Genomic DNA, 19,182 nt, shown 5'->3' with positions numbered 1-19,182 from the left:
CGCCCATGTGCCACCCACATAACAAAACAAAGTGCCAAACAAAGCAGGCCAATGAAAAATGGTGTGTCCAAACCCCAAAACACATAAAACACATGCATAAACAATATACATTAATCAGTGACCACCTCACCACCTACCCCCCACACCCCCCCCCCCCATTCACACTCATACAGCAGGAAATAAATCACTGAAAGAAGGTCACGAAATATGTTTACCTGCCACAGAGTGCTGCGTAATAATCACACATCACTGTAAACGACAAAACATATAAAAGAGGGGAATATTCTCACATCTTTTCCTTGGTTTGCAGGCGGCTGCAGTAGCTGGGTTTGTCCATTAGGTGTCGCTCAACTACTGCACCTATTACAACCTCTGGCCCGGATCGTCTGGGCTACTAATTGTCCCGGACCAATCATAGAAGAGGTGGGCGGGTCTCCATTGTTACTACAGATACTGGAAGAAGTTTGCAGCGACCTGCTGCTGCTGCTGCTGCACCTATGAGGTTCCATGTAAATGAATAGCCACGGCCCGCGCGAGACAGACAAGCTGATTATGCCGAGATAAAGAGCATATGACTCGCCCTCCCGTCCGATAATGGCACGCGATGGTTCACCCGCGGAGGATTTCCCGGACAAAGTGATGCCCAGAGTGGCTCCCTGCACGTGCAACAAGAAGTGCAGGAGTCGGAGCAGCAGTGTCGTTTTCCTGGGATTATTCCTGCTGTCGCTGTCTCTGCACGCGGTCACCCTCGTCTGTTATTTGGACCTGCGGTCCGAAGTCAGAAGGGAGATTATCCACCAGAAGCGGGACTCTATGCTGACACTTGCGGGGAGTGACCCCGCTGACCCGGCGGCGGCGCTCGCGCCCGGCCACCCGCGACTGGACCCCGGCAGCAGCCGCGTCGGAGGGGTTCATGAGGTAAGAAAACAACAATTCAAAACATGACACCGTGGAAAAAAAAAAAAAAAAAAAAATCAAAATAATATAGAGTCAGGAGCTTCTTTTACATTGTTTTCATTCCTCTCACGGAGGCTGTTCGTGTTCATTCACCTCCGCTCAGTCCTCCTGTTCCCGTATCACGGTGTCAGGTTTGGTGCCTGTGCTCTGTTATGGCATGTTTCTGGGCAACTTCTTTTACAGTAGCCTGTCACGAAGTTTTGTCAGCTCAGTTTCCACACAAATATGTTTGAATTTGCGCTCCCGTGTGCTGATTCAGTCTCTTGGACAGAGATGCACAAAGGTATCCGCTTTAAATCTGTCACCTGGCCAAAGTCTCCTGTTCAGGTAAACACACGCAGGGTGGCATATTTTAAGAAAGTTGGAGGGGTTATGGTCCAAATGATGTCTTCATAAAAACAAGAAACTGCTGCTGGAAAACATCTCGGTTGACTCATTCCGTGTACTTCTGAAATGACTTTATTTCTCTTTAATCGCACCACATTTAACCAATTTGTCTTGTTTCCCCAGAGCAGACACAGGTTGATGCTCAAAACTTAGGCAGCCTGCCCAGCTGGGATCGCAGCGACGGGTCAGTCTATGTGCTGGAGCAGGTGGACGGAAAATTAACTGGATCACCAGCAGGTGCAAAGCCCAAGGGCTGATGTAAATTCAACAGGACTTACATGGGGGCAGTTGGTACTTGGAGCAGAGCCAGCCTCGTCTCACATGTGTTTTCTTTTCTGGCAGCAGCCTGATTGAACGTTCATTGTGTCTTCTATGGCTTTGGCAACAGCACCACCACCACCACCACCACCACACACTCCCTAATTTCATCAGCACAAAAGGACCAATTGTACCTCTCAAGTTTGCTGTGCTCGCTCAATTAGCTCATATGTCAGCAGTTGTGTAACCTTTTTTTTTTTTACAGTGAAAATGATCCGCTGCGTGGGGCATTGGCCGGACATTTAGTTGTGCAGAGCCCGTCAATGTGATAGTCACCCCGAGGAATTCAAGTTATCCACGATGGACGCTTTTGCTTTTACATCTCTGTAGAAAAGATGAGTTGGATCCACTGCTCTTGTTGGGATTTGCTGCAACATCTCCCTTTCACAGGCTCCGACTATTCATTTAGTCCTCAGAGTGTCCTTTAGCTCAGCTTATTTTAGATAGCAGTGGTTTCCCTGGTTAAATCTGAGTGAGATGCATGAGCCTGGTATTCAGCCCAGATGGTGACGCTTCATGAGGTGAAAGACTGTGGCCCAGCTGTAAATATTTAACAGCGCTGTGATGCTGTCCCTGCCAGATGTCTGCATTAAACAACTCTGATTACACATCCCAAAGTTTACATAGTTGGAGAAACAGGAGCATGTGGCATTTAGACGCAGCGGCCGCACTTGTTAGCTTTTCCAGGCGTTCCCTTTGAAGAATCTCTTTTGTCGAGCTAAAAATTGTTTATTGGATTTTTCACACAAGTCTTCATCAAAGGCACTTCAGAAGCATCAGTCACATTTGGTGTAACGGGATGTAACGGGGCAGGTGGGCAGACAAGTGTAACGGAACATGAAAAGGCTCCAGAGACAAAGAAAATCAAATCAGGTGTAGGAACGAACACTCGTACCACACATCACGCACAACAGACATTAAAACACGGGGGGGGGGCTTCGTCGTCAGTAAATACCGGTGGATCTCCTCCGCGCAGACTGACTTCTTATTTTGCCTTGTGGTGGAGTCGCGTTTTGAAAAAGACAAGTGGTGCGGTTTGTCGTCATGTCTGAACAGCTTTGTGCGTGCAATTTAGTGCGTGTCTGATCGTTTTCAGCAGAGCTGGTCAGTGTCGAACAAAAGTCAACCGTGGTAAACAGCCCACTCCAAACAAATTGGAAGAAGAAGAAATACCAAATCTCTGGTGCAGTCAAGTCAAACTGAAGGCAAAGAGAACTTTTGTTCACTTAAGACCTGGTATTAAAGAGGATTAGGGTTCATTTAATTAGGAAAGACAAAAATAAACTACATGAAAGTTTGGTTTCTAGCTGTAAATATCTAAACTTCTAAGAGTGCTCATGGAAAGAGGGAAATGGGTTCTTTTCATTGAGGGAAAGTTGTAAACATTATTTTTTTTTAAATACCATCCTGTGTTTATTCGGTCAGCAAATTCAATTTTAATCAAGACATATGACATGTTTTCACGGAAAAAAAGCACTTGAGGTCTGAACTTTGCTGTTTTTGTTTTCAGGACATTTGCACATTTGATTTGCAGATACGCATGTAATCTGTTTTGAAAGTAATTGCGGCTTAAAGTCAACAGATAAGAATCGAGGCTGTATTTGCAGTACCTCTCCCAAGTCTGTAGTCAGATTCAGAATCTGTCTGTGAACAGAGGACGAACTGCTTGTAACTTTGGTTTTGAGGTGATGCGAGGCAAAGGAAGAAAACAAGACAAAGCGCCTAATCCAGTCAAACCAGCTTCGTAACAGTGAATCTATTTGATGATATTTGTGTCTCTTTGGATGTCTATAAAATTGCATCTTCATCTTTCAGATGAAAGAGCAGCAATTGAGACAATACTGTTTCGCAGTCAAAGCTGCCACTTGAAAGGTTTATTGATCTTTCCAGATTTATGATAATTCAATCAAAGTATCTGGAAGAAAAACAAATTGTAGCGTCGTCAGAGAAAATCATTCATTTCTGGAATGCAGCTTAAAATGTAGCACCACTTAGTACCTCACGCTTTTTTCAGACCCTTTTAGTTGCTTCTTAATGAGAGCAGATGATGTGGTCATTTATGATCTGGGCTCGGGAAGTGAACAAACAATCTTCACCTCAATAGTCACAGTTGGTAATGCCCTTGAGCAAGGCAGTAAATCCCAGCTGCCCGGCAGATCTGCTCAGTTCCCAACAGTAAAACTCCCCTCCCAGGTGTGCGTGGCACTAACGTCTGTGGTAGGGAGAGCGATGTGCTGCACACGGAGAGCCGGAGCGAGTGGCGCAAGACCCCCAGTCAGCCTGACCGCCGTTCACCTTGACGTCAGCCAGCGAAACACAATAAAAGTCCATCCACCGAATATTTAATTGCGTCAGCTCGGATAGTGTTTTATTCTTGCGCCTGACATTTTTTCTTACAACCATTATATGAAATAATTTTCTCCTCTGATGTACGCCTTCAAAGTCTCACAAAGAACAGATGCTGAAACATCTGGAGCCTAGTTAACGGCTATTAAAAAAAGTCAGTTTGATGGGACACAAAGTCCTCAACAGCATACAAGCTGTGGGGCGCCCGGGTGGGCTGTCACCCGCATCTACTTTAATTGTGACCAGTGCGTGATTAGTTAAAACGGCGAGCTTCACGTGCGCACAAAGCGGCGAGCCTACCCGTTAGCGGTTAATCGGGATAGACACGCGTGTGGTAAAAGCGCGAGGCGGAGGAGGCATCAGCGATACGAGGCTGCAAATGTTTCCATATAAGCCTGAATTGCCTTGACAGACAGATGGCGTAGACGCCCAGTAAAGATTAAGTCCAGAGTCACAAACATCTACCAAAATAATAAATTCTCAAGGCTTTCACAGCGTTCAGCGAAGAATCACTTTGCCAGCAAAGTGTTGCAACAATCTGAAACGTGATTGGCTGCTGACAGGCTACATTTCCCTTAGGTTGAGCTCCACCAGCTTTTTTTTAGATGACAATCTATGCATACCGTTATTAAATTACCCCCCCCCCCCCCCTCAAGTTCTGGTTTGAAACACATGGCCTTACAGAGAGCAGCGTCTGATATTGGCCGGGGGGAGGGCCGCTCCTTTTGTGTGATATTTAAGAAGAAAACACGCCGTCACTGTCGAATCCAGGAGTGTGAATCACAGGAGTATCATGAGCAATCGGCTCTCAAGAGTACGCATGCCGCTGAAGTTAGTAATGCTCGCGCCGGCGGTGATGGGCACCCGGTCGGCAACCACAGCCAACCAGCCCTCCGTTTCACCCCCTCAACTCTGCGACCTCACATTCTCAACCACAAGTCGGTGGCTAATTTTCAGCGTAGGATTTTTTTTTTTTGGGTTTTTTGGGGGGGGGACGTGCACCGCAACCAGAATGTCTTCATTTTGTGGGGAAATATGAGCTGGAAACGGCACCGAAAGCCAGAGAGCTTTAAAAAAAACACACACAAAAAAACACACACACACACGAGCCGGAGAGTTTTATTTTGGGAATCGGCTCGAAACGGCGCGAGGGGGGTATTTCGGGAGTATAAGTGCTAAAAATCGGTAAGAATACAAGCCGTTGTAATGGTAAATGTTAATAAGGCAAAAAGAAGTCTTGTGATCCTGAAATTACACATCCCCGGGGGTGATTGAATTTTAGTCATATCCTCACGAAGCAACAGGGAATCGCGTCCTCCGCGCCCAACGGCAACCCCCCCCCCCCCCACGCCCTCCCCACGCTTTGAAGATTTGAAAGCCCTGTAATTAATAGCATTTTTCCTTTGCGCTGAAAAGAATGGTTTACTCAACAGTTGGCACTTGGCATACATACCAACACATTGTCATCCTGATTTACTGTAACTCTGCGTGCCTTTGAAGGGTATGAAGGCTGTAAATGTTGTAATGACGCGAAATGAAGCAAACAAGGGCGCAAAACCATTGCTCACAGTCGTGTAATGGACGGACTTCTCTGGAGAAAGGAAGGAAAAAAAAAAACACCCCACAAAACAAAAGAAATCACTTCGTTGCCTTCATCTCCAAATACCAGCTGCACCAGTTTGGTAGTAGCCTTAGCAGACTGCTTGTTTGTCTTTTGTCGTTCTGCTGGAGCTTAATCTCGGGCCAGAAATTGGCTGTTGAATCATGTTTGGCTGTCAGAACAGACGAAAGTGCGCTGCCATATGCCCGAACATACACCCCGAGTCCTTTTGAGAGGTAAAAAAAAAACACACAAAAAAAAGCTCCCTCGACACGCCGACAGCTGGAGAGGAGATGTGGAGGCACCTGCGCGCCAAATGAACAGCAAACGTCGCCGCTCGCAGCAAACATCTGGAGGTCTGTGTGTGTGTGTGTGTGTGTGTGTGTGTGTGTGTGTGTGTGTGTCGGTAAACCGTTCCGACACACACTCCTCCGTCGGGCCGGAATTCCCGTGCTTATAAAAAAAAAAAAAAAAGGTCAGACACGGCTGGCAGCCGGTCAGGGATGTAGACTTTTTAACTACTCCGAGCTCGCCCCGACACGGCCGGCGGGAGAGGGGGGGGGGGGTGTTCGACACGACGCAGCTCATCCCTCGCCCCGGGAGGGGGTTCCCACATCTGAGACGAGGTAGAGAAGTAACTGGAAACATAACTTTTCTCATCTGTCTTCCAGTGGATCTGCTTTTCCAACCACACGGAGAGGCACCGGGAGTTCACCAAGCTGCTTTCAGGAGAACGAGGTTTTCTTGCTGTTGGGGTTTAACAGCCGCGTTGACTCGAGCGAGACGTCATCCCGTCTCGCGCCCGACCGCGACGGGCTCCCGTGGAAAAGGAAGGGGTCACGGGGGTGTCTCATCGGGACGCTCGTCCGGTTCATTCGGAGCACCGCGGCTCATTATTTTTTCATCTTCTGATCCGCGTCAAGGCGCCGCGCGCGTCGACCGCTTTTTGGGAGATGTCGCGTTGCCCGGACGCCCGCCGAGCGGATGTCCGGCACAAACGGGAGCGGTCCGGTTGTCTGTCCCTCGGCGCAACCGGGAGCCTCGTTGTGCCTCGTTGTGCCTCGCGCTCGTGCCGTTATTTGCTCCGAAGAGTGACCGAAAGCGACGCGGCGCGTCGCGAGGCTCGAACGAAAGGAGAGGCTTCGGGTGGTCTCGTCGTGGCGTTCCCCCGGCGCCGGGGGTTTTCTGCGTCTGTCGCCTTTCTGGGAATCCTCCGACGATGTGATCGCAAACCGGCTGTCCGACCAGAAAGAGACTCGGGAACAATCTGTGATTTGAGACCCGGAGTCCTCGACACGGGGGGAAGGGGTGGGGGACATGCCGTTGTCAGAGCCGCTGCGGTCGGGTCAGCACGTCCTACAGAGTTCATGTGAATGTAGGTCGACACGGGACCGGTCGCATAAGAACGCAGGCATGCGGTTTGTCCCGCCGCTCACTCGCCCCGTGGGAACACCCCACCGCCACCGCAAGCGTAGCTTTTTCCTGTTTTTTAGGGGATGAGCTCAGACCAGCTCCATCAGATCCTTTTTCTTTGACTTTTTTTTGTTTTTGTTTTTTGTTTTTTTGAGCTTATTCATGCCGCCACTGAATAGGGCTGGGACCAGGTGCCACATGAATGGGTGTTGCTCTCGGATTAACCACGGTTCACGTCCTCCTTTTGTATCCAAAAGGTGAATTTCAGAGCAGTCGCGACCAGGTGACCGTCTCAAACGGCAGCAACGCAGACAAAAGCGACTTGGGTTACGGGATGGGTTACAGCCCCAATGGGACGGACAATGGCTTGGCCACAAATGAATGTGCTGGCTGACAGTGTCTCACATCTTTTCAAATGCCCCGAGTTGTCTCTGTGCAAACATTATACACCCGAAGAATAGAAAGGCCACTCGTGACACGGGTTTCACTCTCAAAACCGTGTATCGCTCGCTCCTTTTGTTTGGCTCGCAGAATTCATCTCCGGTGGTCTCGGCTGTTGTTGATAGTCACAGCGGGGGGGGGGGGGGGGTTTCAAGCTCTCTGGGTTTAAAGCTGTGGCACATGTGAATTCGGTGCAACCGTCCCGACCTAATGATGTTTTCTTTGTGCCCCCGCAGGAGAAGTTACTGCACAGAAATAGCGACTTCCACGCCACAGAGGACAACAGGGGCATAACTCAGCGAGCGAAAAGGAGTCCCGGCAAGGAGCCAGAAACAGGTGCAAGCCGTCGTTTACCGCCGTCGTGTCTTTTGTTCTCGCGCCTCGACACAAGAGCTCGCCGGCCGACACTTTATTATCTCCCGGGTTTGCCCTTTTTTTTTTTTAATATTCTTCGAGCTCCAAATTCAGTCTTATTTAACCGCCGTCGCTCTGCAGTGCACCTGCGTCGGGCTGTTTTCTGGATATGTGCTTGGCAACGGCCTGATCGACTGTTGAGCAAGTGGCTTCTGTAACCCTTGTTTGTTTGGAGGCAAATCGGTACAGTGTAAATAACAGGCTTACGGTGGGCTTACGCCTACATTTTGAAAACAGTTTGTTAATGGTTTCTCGCTTCTTCTTTTTTTTTTTGCGGTATCAATTTTTTTACTGCTTTGTGTTTACTTAACAAAGCGTCTCCACCACAGAACGTTGCCGAGTTTATAGAGCAAGAGATTAAATGGAATGGGATTGATTATTACTTGGATAGCAAACAAGGACTACAAGGAGTTTGGGAGGGTTTCACCAATTTGAAACAGACAGCGAAGCCTGCTTTGATTCCCGCCCCACCCACATCTCGCTATAATATCAGGTCCCCCAAAACATCTTTAGTACCTGTCAACAGAGCCGTTACACACTTTAGACTCCCACTGAATCAAACAAGAATCATTTTGTGAGATATAAACCAGCGGCCATTTCTGAGCGAGTCTCTCGTCTGAGACGTTGATGGCTTTCATTAATTCCCCCGAATTGATTTATGTTAATCAATAGCTCCACGGAAAACCATATGGCCAATATGTCTGAATTTGCTTTTGTAGTTTTTGTTTAGAATCCGAACTATGCAAATAAAAAAAAATCAAGGCCTTTGAAGTTTCATGTCTGAGTGCAACAAGTGCAGCATGATCACAAGGCATTCCAATGTCTGTGGCGTGACACTGAATACTTGGAGGGAGGAGGAGGGAGGAGGAGGGGGGGGGGTAGTGATTGTGTTTAAATTAGAAGAAAAAACTCACCTTTGAGACTTTCTACATAAATCAGTAAAGTCCCGAGCCTCTAAACACTAATCATTCCCAGGTCTCTCCTCTGCTCTCAGCACACAGACAAAGGCTTTTGTAATCTCAGCCTTAGATGTGTGCTTTTGTGTGTGTGCGTGTGTGTGTGTGTGTGTGTGTGTGTGTGTGTGTGTGTGTGTGTGTGTGTGTGTGTGTGCGCGCGCGCGCGTGTTTCCACGTGTGCGTGCGTTCTCGGCACTCCTAACGGGCACCAGATTCCAGATAGGGCTGCTCGTTAAGGGAAATCTATGCGGATGCATCCAGTCATTTAGCCAGAGGAGAAAGCCTGGCCATATGTTTGAGGGGGACTCAAACTGTGAGGTTTTAAGGTTAAATGGCCTTTGTAGTTATAATGACATGGTAAACACAAGAGCAAGCGAGACGGCTTTTTGAAAAGGATTCTTCAGATGCGCACAGAGCATACGCACGCGCGCGCGCGCACGCACGCACAGATCCGCACTGAGTGCATTTTATCTTTCAAGCACTGACATAGATGCCCCACCAACATGCATGCAAGCTCACCCACACACATGGCTGTAAAGGGGAGACACACACACACACGCACACATATACACACACAAAGACACGCGCACATGTACACACACTTTCATCTGCATTCTCCATCTGGGCTTAATTCAAAGAAAAGGATTTTGGCAGGATAAAGTATCTCTCTAATGATCTTCTCCAGTTCCACTGCCTGCGAATGCTTAAGGCACTTGTTCATACAGAGGAGGTGAAACCACACTTACAAATTACTACACTACAAGATACCACAGACTGACATACCTCCACTCCAGTGTTCAGCGCACAACATCTGAATCTGTTATTTTAGCCCGTTTAGGATACCTCCTCGGAATGAGCCGGATACTTGAGATGTTATCGGAGATGATAATTGTTGAGGAGAGCAGTTCAAGCTTAATCACACTGTTTTTGTTTCTTTCAGAATCGACTGGAAAGGAAAAAAGGAAAGACAAGAAAAAAGGTAAGACAGAATTCATCCTAAATTTCATTTACCTTGGTCAGTGACTCGACTGCTACCTGTTTCTGGAAGTGTCCTTGATGTCATCCAAAATACATGAACCATATCGGCTCAAAGTGGATGACAATATTTGATTCTGTCCTTCAGGGAAGAATTATTCATAATTATTATTCTTACCTCTTGCATTTATTCATATCATAAATTTCCATTTGCACAGATACTCGACAGATTTTTAAGCCCTGCCAGGCAAATTTGGGATTTCTGCCTTCGTATAATTAAAATGGACCTTATCGCCAACTAATTTGCGTTCTCTCTTTCCAGGGAAGAAAAGGTCTGTGCCAGGGCCCCCTGGTCCCCCTGGACCCCCAGGCCCGCAGGGGCCACCGGGCATCCCTGGAATCCCAGGTATTCCAGGAAGCAACGTCGTGGGGCCTGCAGGACCCCCCGGACCCCCTGGACCACAGGGACCTCCGGGCGCTCAAGGTCCGGCAGGTATGAAACTTAAAATAGAACACGCTGACAAGACCGAGACTGGAGCCAGAGAGCTTGAAAATGAGCTGAGAGATTTGTCTCCGAGATTACAGTATTTTCCTGCATGTAGACACTTTCCCACACTAGAAGGGGGCTCAAGTTGTCACCATTGATTAACTCACAGTGAGACTTTCTGATGCGGGATGTCAACATTGCATGGAATAGCAATGATTTATCTTTAAACTATGTCAGTGTTTGTTTTGTTTTAAATCATCATCTCTCCTTTGTTCCTCGGCAGCGTCGTAGGCCAGAATTTGATCATGTCTCTCTCTTATTGTTGCAGGGGTCCCTGATAAGACCAAAACAAAGGAATTCCAGGTAAGAGTATGTCACCTTTTGAAATTTAATGTTAAAACCGCACCAGTTCCCTGATGAAACAGCTGTTCCCCGTGTTTAATGTGAATTCCGATTAGTCACCAGAGGTCTTTTTGTTTTTTTCAGCCCGCAGTGGTTCATTTGCAAGGCCAGGAAACAACCATCCAAGTGAGAGAAGGTGGGTTTGTCTGCCGGCGCTCGGTTGAAGTTACACCACCGGGTTTGACACACAACAATAAGCATGCATAATCCCTGCCAATGCCCTTTTGTCGAACAGCCAGGTCTGGAACTGTGCTAATAGGCATGCCGGTCCAACCTCACAATTACAAGAGAACAAATATAAACACTTCACATTGTTTACACTAGAGATTCAACATGCCAGATTTGGTCAACTTTATGAAAGATTTGTGGAATTCACTTCCAAAACCAAAGATTTTTAGGCAGGCTAAATGCCATCACTAATATTTATAGTAATATTATGAAGGATTAGAGTTGCCTTAAAGTAAATCTGTACGTCTTATAACGTTAAGTCAGAGCTGTGTTACCTCGGGTCAGGAGCAGAAGCCTTGCATGCTAGCACATTCAGATGGCCCCGCTCCAACTTTGTCAGTATTAAAGACGTGTTATCATCATTAGCGGGTTTATATTTTGTTTCCGCACAGAGCTCTGGTTGTAGTTACACGCCTCTGAAAGCTGTTTATGTTGACCGTTTGCCTCCTGTGTGTTTGTTGTGACATGTTTAGATCTGTCTCAAGGCGTCCTTAAGAACTGGAAGATGGTGTCCATCCATCACCGCGTGTTTAAAATGCACTCTCGCACTGGACAGCTAGAGGTGCTGTTGGACGGTGTCTACTTCATATATAGTCAGGTAGAAGTGAGTACGGTCCTTGACGTAACTCTTTAAATTTACAGTTCAAAGTCAAAAGAACTGGCAGTTGTTCCTCAGTTAAGCTTAAAAGCCTGCCTGCTTTGTTTCACCATAAATGTTTGAGTCATAATATAGGACATATTTCTTTCCTCTCTCCCTGTGGCTAAATGTGAAGCTCTATAACTCACAGGCTAGTTGGCTTCTATCATATTGCAGCTGTTTCAGCTTTAAATAAGCCCTTAAATTATAGTGTGGACTTGTTTTGACTACCCCTCTCAGTCTTGTGTGAATTTCATGTCCCCTTTCCATCAGGTGTACTACCTCAACTTCACTGACATTGCCAGCTATGATGTGATGGTGGACTCCAACCCGTTCCTCCGCTGCACTTGCAGCATCGAGACAGGCCAGCGCAAGTTCAACACCTGCTACACGGCTGGGGTGAGCCCGCTGCGCGCCGGCCAGAAGATCTCCATACGCATAGCCCACGAGTACACGCTCATCAATATGACCAACCACACCACCTTCCTGGGAAGTGTCAGACTTGGAGAGGCTCCATCTGCTGGTCAGAACGGATAACTACACCACCACCACCACCACCACCAGCCCTCTGCAGAAACGAACCAGCTGCTCCCAACAGTCACATCAGTCCAGAGTCTTCCTCGTCCTGCCTGAAGTGGGATTAATACATTGATTAGCCAGAATTTCTTGGCCACGTCTTGCCCCGTTTTTAGAGGAAACTCTGGGCTGTTAAAGTAAAGGAAGCCCCTGGGTGACTGGCTCACTTTCACATGTTCATATTAAAAAGGACAATAAAGACTGTTCTGCTTCCCTTCACATTGATTCTGTGCAGAGAGATGATGAACCAAATGTCCTCATCAAACAAAAACAGTTTCTATTTATAGTCACCATGTTTTGTGTCAACACAGACAGCATCTCTCTTTATAACAAGGAAGGACACTGCGCTGACAGATACTTAATAATTATGTGCTTTTAAGTGCTGTTGAATGATAATCTTGTATCTCCACAAACACCAGCTATTTGAATGTTTTAACCGCAGTTTGTTTATTTGGCCTTTTTTTTTTTTTTTTTTTTGATGAATTTGATTATGTTAGCAGTTATCAGTAAGAGGTGTTTTAAGCTCCATTATGTCCCTGGGTTATAAAATCAAGAGATTATATAAATGTTCAAAGCAAGTATAAAAAAAATATCTATGCCAAGCTAAGAAAATCCATTTAAAACTGGAGCTATAAGGTATTCACAGAGCAACAGCACTATATATTTTGCGCACATTTGCACTACAGCATCCCTGCAGAATATCAGCGATATGTTTTGTTACAGTGCTATTCTTTAGTTACCTTATGAATGAACCCATGTAGAAAAATGATAGTTGTTAATACACGTCTGTACATACTGTATATAAAATGGGATATACTTTTGTAAATGGAGTTGATTGATGGATTAAAATGTTTCATTTTCTGTCTTAAACACATTTGTCTGTCTCTTGCATTCATGCGGCCAGTGGTATTCATTTAAAAAGGTTCAAACTCACGAGTGCTGACGAGAACAAATGATGTTCTGCGAGCGAGGCCTTCGTCTTTATTCAAAACGTGGATTTTACTTTGCAAGTTTCACAACACACTGTAGCGTTGGCTGTAATTTCCATGCGGCCTAAATGAGTTCCATGTTGTGAGGCAGACAAAAGATATAGTTCCTCATTTAGAAACTCATTTTGAAACCCAACGTTCAGGTTTCCGGAGTTTACTGATGCGTGACCTCGCACGTTTGAGTAACTTGGGGACATTCAGTCTGCAAGTCTCGCTATGCTTTATAATGCTCTATTGTCACTAACGGCATTAATGTTTGGTCTTAGTCTTTTCCTGGTGCACAGAGCCAGTGTTTTAGAAAATGATTTTCGTAAACTCCAAGGGGACATAATTCTACAATTAAATCAGCCACGTTCTGAGGGAGTCAATGGGAAACTGGCCAAGACGTCTAAAACAAGGGAGGTATGTCACTGATTATGCAGGATGGAGTCATCTTGGACATTGTACTACTGAGATTTATGCCATTAGTGAGTATTCAGATAGCGCTGCAATAATACATTTTATCTTAATGCTTTGTTTTCTCTTAGGACATCGAGCCAAGTGTTTTCCAGAAAGCTCAGAGTTCTCTGAAGATATCTTCTGGGCGAGTAAAAAGGCAACAGAGCAGCTGCAGAGGTGGGTTGGAGCTGAGAACCAAAAATGTGTCCATTAGTTACGGTCTAATCTGGTAGTGAGACCATAAACAGTATGTGCTAAGTTAATAAAATTAAAGTATTGTGTTTATTTCTCACTCTTGCCAGCTCCAACATCATTTCTGCAGCTAAGAGCTAACACAAACAAACAGCCAGACAGAAGAGGTAAAACTAAATTCAAGTGTTTGGCTGTAGCATTGCACCGTCTGCCATTATTTTGAATAAGCATATCTTTCCTTTTCCCACAGGAAATATAACAGTGATCCCTTGGACTGTTTCTGCACAGCAAGGAAATACAATTTCACAAAAGGAAAACAGAATTGTTGTCCAAGAGGATGGTTATTACTTGGTGTTTGGACAAGTATTGTGTCACTATACCTCAAGCATAACTAAGTTGATATTGCATATGATTTGTTCCAACTATTCAGCTAATGTTCTGCTCAATTTGCAGGTTTTGTTCGAGAGCCCAAGCACTGTTATGGGTCATATAATCCGCAGTTGGGGCTCCAGTAAAGCAGGGACGACGTCCACAGAGCTGTTGCGGTGCCTGCAAGAGATGCCCGATGAAACCCCCGCCAATACGTGCTACACTGCAGGTAAGTGGGGCACGACTGCTGGGGGGATTTTGTTACCTTAGAGCCATAAAAGCTGTTTTTCACTCTCTGTGCTAAGCAAGGCCGTGCCCTTGAAACTGCCTCACAGACACGAGAGTGATGTCAATCTCCTTAATCTAACTCTTAACAAGAGGACAAATAAACGCATTTCCGAAAAACGTAAAACCATTCCTTTAACCTGAACAGCCTTGTCCTTGTGAGGCATCTCTCTTACAGCAATCATCTACAGACATTGGACTCAATAAATGAAAAATATACTGTAAAGGAGGGAAAAACAGAACAAATGCTCCTATACAGGGTGAGAGGGAGCCCTAGATGGTTTGATGCGTGTGGAAGTCATGGAACTTAAGAATGTATTACGTTGCTTTTCCTTCACTTTGTCACCCCATCTTCTCCTCCGACACCTTCCATTACAACAGTATTCATCCTCTGTTGCAGGCACAGTGCAGTTGGTTCAGAATGACGAGCTCGAGCTGGTGATCCCGTACAGGCCCACCGCCGTGATCTCTATGAACGCAGACTCAACCTTTTTTGGTGTCATACGGCTGAACTGAAACGAGACCGTACGAGGATGATAAGTACGCAGATCATTGTTGCAGGAAGTGGGGAACTGACACTGAGCTGCATGAGAGGATGCCGATAAAGGGTCGAGTGACAGCAGGAAACGTGCTGGAACCATAATGAACTCTTTAAATGAACTGCCCAGATCGTCTGTCAGTTATTTTACCTTTCAACCATTAAACTGTATCATCCAGGGAGTTCTCCCGAGCCTATCCCTGTTGTCTTTGTGCGCCACCACCTCCTTTCATCAGCCCATTTTTAGCTCGTCTGTTTATACCTTGCCGGGGGCTTCCCTCCTGCTCCACCTACGCGGTGTCTGCTTATTTGTTCCTCTCCTTTATTTTAGAACGGCTTCCGTTTTCCAAAGAGTATGTCAGGAACAAACAAATGTATCAATTTATATCGCTCAGGAGGCGTTTTTCTGGTTGGCACGACACTCCGCAACACTGTAAATACTTACATGCATCATGTTGAAATTGAAGTTATGATTTGGATAATATTGGTACAAATAAACTCTGTGTATTTTAATTCACAGCTAATTTTAAATGCATTTCTCTATGTAACACATTTTACATGTTTTGTTTTGTCATTGCATGTAAATAAAGTGACATCGCACTGGTCTGGTCTTTATTGGCTAAATATAGTATCCGCAGTGCCTATCTGGTGTCCACAGCTGTTTTCTCTCTCCCTTTTTTTTTTTTTTTTTTTTTTTATGAAGCATGGCTATAATAGGGTGTCTGTGAGTGTGTACTGTATATGAGCTCTGACAACAGCCGTGGTGCAGTTTAGCAGCAGCAGCAGAGGGAGAATGGTCAGACATGTTCTCTAATCTTCTCTTACTCTGGTCCCTCAGCCATGCCCTTTGTATAACTGGACTCACATATTATGCTCCAAAGGTAGGTTCAAGATGATCAATTCAAATGCAAAAATCATCTATTTCTTTTTTTTTTTTTTTTTTTTTTTAAGCGAACAAAGTGGATGGTTTTGACATTTTAATGAATGCTAATGTTATTTAACTGTGGTTTCCATGGTTCTCTCTTTGATTATGATTAATGTTCCTTTCATTTGAAGGAGCAGTCCTGGAACAACCAGAACCTCTCCTCTGTCCCTCTGGATTTGGATGTGAGGCTCAGAGGACTAGACCTGTCCAATAACTCCATCAGACAGTTGCACACACTTGCTTTACCATACTTGGAGCAGCTGGACCTGAGCAGCAACCAGCTGGATCTCATCTCCGAGGGGGCTTTTGAAAACCTGGCTCGACTTGAGCAGTTGAATTTGTCCAGAAATGGACTAAACAACAACCTTGGCAGGAACAGCAAAGCCCTCCTATCCCTCAGTAGGCTGAAGAGTTTGGACATATCAATGAACGCCCTGGGTGACGATGCAGTGGAGCTGTACCTTAGAAACAAGTCTTCTCTTGATCATCTTAAGATGACTGGTAATGCTTTAACAAGACTTTCACACGATTTGTTCAAAGAAAGTAAAGCTTTAAGGACCATTACTATTGATGACAATCTGATAGCAGTGATAGAGCAGGGGACATTTGAACCACTGAGACGATTAGAGACGCTCGACTTGGCCAAAAATAATCTCGCACACATCTGTGATTTTAAATTACATCAGGTTAAATATCTAAATCTCAGTAGAAATTCGGTGGAGTTCTTTGTTGCACGCGAGGATGACCAGCTGTACAGGCTCGAGATTCTTGATCTGAGCTACAACAAGCTCCTTTACTTTCCGATAGTTCCAAAAATGAACCGTTTGAGGTATCTTTATTTACAGAATAACATGGTGGGTGCCTTGAATTCAGAGGCTACAGTGGTATCAGAGGTCAATTCTCTTTACAATGAGATTGTAAGCGAGAAAATAGCCAGAAAAAATAACTTGCACTTAAACTGGAGACTAATGCCACTGATTTATATTGACCTGAGCTACAACCACTTCAGGTCTTTCCCACTTGAGACTTTGAGCCTTCTGTCTTCTTTAGAGACACTAAATCTCAGCTATAACTGTCTGCAAAACATCATGTGGAATATTAAAAATTACAGTGATTCAGGACACCATCGCCAGCTTTTCTTTCACTCCTTAAAGCACCTCGACCTGCAAAGCAACGGACTAGCACATATTTCCCCACTTTTTCTCAGCGCACTCACACAAATAGAAACATTTAATCTGCAAGACAATTCAGTGCAACCTTGCTCTTCCACTGACCATTCGACAAGCTCTCAATCAACACAGAAAATGGATCTGAACACATCCTGCGTTGCATTTGGGCAGTTAAGGACTCTTAAACACCTCAGTCTCAAAGAAAACAACATCAAAGTACTTCAGCCGAACACATTTCAGAGAAACGCTTTGGTTTCCCTCAACCTTGCGAAAAATTTACATATGGAAATGCATGAGGGGGCACTAGACGGTGTGCAAACAACTCTTCAGTCCCTGATTATCAGTGAGATAAACATGAGAAGCTCTCGGCTGTCTTTACCCTGCATGCCAGCGTTAACCCATCTGAACGTATCAAACAACCACCTGGATATGATACCCAGCAGTTTAGGCTGCTCTCCTCTGACAGAACTGGACCTAAGAAATAATGTTTTCATGACTTTAAATCAGTCTTTGATGCAGATTCTATCCACACACCTCACTACTACGTATATCAGTGGTAATAATTACAACTGCTGTGACAGTGGATGGCTGACAACCTTAAATGAGATGAAGATTAAAGTGCCTGACATCAATGAGACTGAATGCTTTACACGTGTTAGAAACTTTGTCATGACAGATTATCTGGAAAAGCCTTTGATCTATTGTTTGTCTCCTTCAAAGGCACTGGAAGTTAATTTTGGGCAAATGATCATTGTTCTGTTTGTTGCTGTAATATTCACAGTGCTCATCGTATTCAGCAGGAAGCTGTGCTGCACACAAAGACCTTTTATCATGTAAATTCTTTTCTTACTGGTTTATTTGTTTTATATGTACATATGGGTTATATAAAATAGCAAACCTATACATTCAGTGAGACACTGGAGAGCAAACTTTGCTTCCTGAAACGTAAATCCAGGGAGTTAATTAATGTAACTGTGGTTTAACGGCTGCAAGAACAGATAATAAAAAGGCAGTAAAGCCACACAGTTCTATTCTCACTCTGTTCGAACTTTCTCTGAATGACTCCGCTGCACATTACAAGTCTGGAGGACGTGCATCACTTTGTGTGACCCGTGCAGCTAAAATATTGTGTTTGAAATTGGCTCTATCGACTCCCAAGCTGCTTGGTTACCGTGCGCGCCAAATCAATAATCAGGCGGAGAATTGTTGCCCATCCTTCATTGTGAAATGTTTGCTCGCAACAAAATTTTTAACCTTGGCTTAAATTTTTATGACGTCTGTGAGGCCTTGCACAACATTCCCAGAATCAGGGCTGAACTTCTGAAAAATGCAACATGATGCCAGCAAAAGAGCCCTTGGAAGAGTGTGGATAAACACATCATATATTTTTCTATATTTTTGAATGAAAATAGCTCATTTGACATTGTCCTTATACAAGATCCATTGTACATATCACTATATGAATATGTCTGAGTTTTGAAATGTATGATTTATGTGGCTCTGACCCTTGAGAATGTGGCAACAGTTATGCTGTACATAATAAACATGCTCTACCTATAAAAACCACAATATGCTGGCAGCCGTCATTTAGGAGTATGAATCCCCATTTCCGTACCTGCAAAATAAATCACTGATGTTGAAAGGGAACAATTTCAGTTTCTGTTCATTTCTGGTTTTAGTTGAGTTACTTGAAGTCCACCAAGTCATAAGATGTTTGCTGTAAGGCTACTTCCATTCAATGTGCGTGCGTTCTCACTCAATAAATCTGACTGAATTTGGAACCACTAACAAAACCGTCTATGTAGAACGTAATCATTAAAATTAAGTTCAACTGACAGCATAAATAAACTGAGTTTTATACCTCACTGCGGAGCCATGTCAATGAGGTGATGTGATTGGTGAGAATGTGTACGAATGACATGTTGCTATCAGATATCCTGAAGACTTCTATTACAACCTTAATCACATGCTTTGTGTGCAAAACAGAGAGAAACCGCTTTTGCAGGATATCCTGTTAAGCAATCCTCTAACTGTCCTCCTATTGACACATCCTCCTTCTTTAAACTGATGCAAAGTGCCATTTTTCAGTCCGTCCCTCCATTACCACTGTGTCCACCGGAGACAGTCTTAATGTCTCTTC

General features: G+C 44.9%; 3 protein-coding genes across 5 annotated transcripts; all 3 read left to right on the top strand.

Moving 5' to 3' along the window:
- Positions 1-508: 508 nt before the first annotated feature.
- On the top strand, positions 509-13,007 carry eda (ectodysplasin A). Of its 2 annotated transcripts, none has more exons than XM_069696989.1 (8): positions 509-918; positions 7,699-7,798; positions 9,773-9,811; positions 10,130-10,300; positions 10,623-10,657; positions 10,781-10,832; positions 11,398-11,522; positions 11,835-13,007. In XM_069696989.1, the coding sequence occupies exons 1-8, from the start codon at positions 595-597 to the stop codon at positions 12,096-12,098; spliced, it is 1,110 nt and encodes a 369-aa protein (XP_069553090.1). In that variant the 5' UTR covers positions 509-594; the 3' UTR covers positions 12,099-13,007. The 2 variants fall into 2 exon arrangements, with proteins under 2 accessions (XP_069553090.1, XP_069553089.1); XM_069696988.1 differs by having other exon boundaries at positions 11,398-11,528.
- Positions 13,008-13,303: 296 nt separating this feature from the next.
- On the top strand, positions 13,304-15,545 carry LOC138619913 (tumor necrosis factor ligand superfamily member 13B-like). Of its 2 annotated transcripts, XM_069696720.1 has the most exons (6): positions 13,318-13,528; positions 13,654-13,741; positions 13,867-13,923; positions 14,007-14,119; positions 14,210-14,354; positions 14,811-15,545. In XM_069696720.1, exons 1-6 carry the CDS (start codon positions 13,343-13,345, stop codon positions 14,924-14,926), a joined length of 705 nt encoding a protein of 234 aa, XP_069552821.1. In that variant the 5' UTR covers positions 13,318-13,342; the 3' UTR covers positions 14,927-15,545. The 2 variants fall into 2 exon arrangements, with proteins under 2 accessions (XP_069552819.1, XP_069552821.1); XM_069696718.1 differs by having other exon boundaries at positions 13,304-13,528; positions 14,007-14,354.
- A 182-nt stretch (positions 15,546-15,727) lies between these two features.
- Positions 15,728-18,714, top strand: LOC138619912 (transforming growth factor beta activator LRRC32-like). The gene is made up of 2 exons (XM_069696717.1): positions 15,728-15,829; positions 16,005-18,714. The coding sequence occupies exons 1-2, from the start codon at positions 15,752-15,754 to the stop codon at positions 17,877-17,879; spliced, it is 1,953 nt and encodes a 650-aa protein (XP_069552818.1). The 5' UTR covers positions 15,728-15,751; the 3' UTR covers positions 17,880-18,714.
- The last annotated feature ends 468 nt before the right edge of the window (positions 18,715-19,182 follow it).

The sequence above is a fragment of the Brachyistius frenatus genome, unplaced genomic scaffold (genome assembly GCF_029030835.1).
Source record: "Brachyistius frenatus isolate BFR_SWC_R1_liver_20210118 unplaced genomic scaffold, ASM2903083v1 Contig_22, whole genome shotgun sequence".
NCBI classification, from domain to species: domain Eukaryota; kingdom Metazoa; phylum Chordata; class Actinopteri; family Embiotocidae; genus Brachyistius; species Brachyistius frenatus.
Note: the sequence above shows the minus strand (reverse complement) of the source record. Positions and strands in the feature narration are given on the sequence as shown.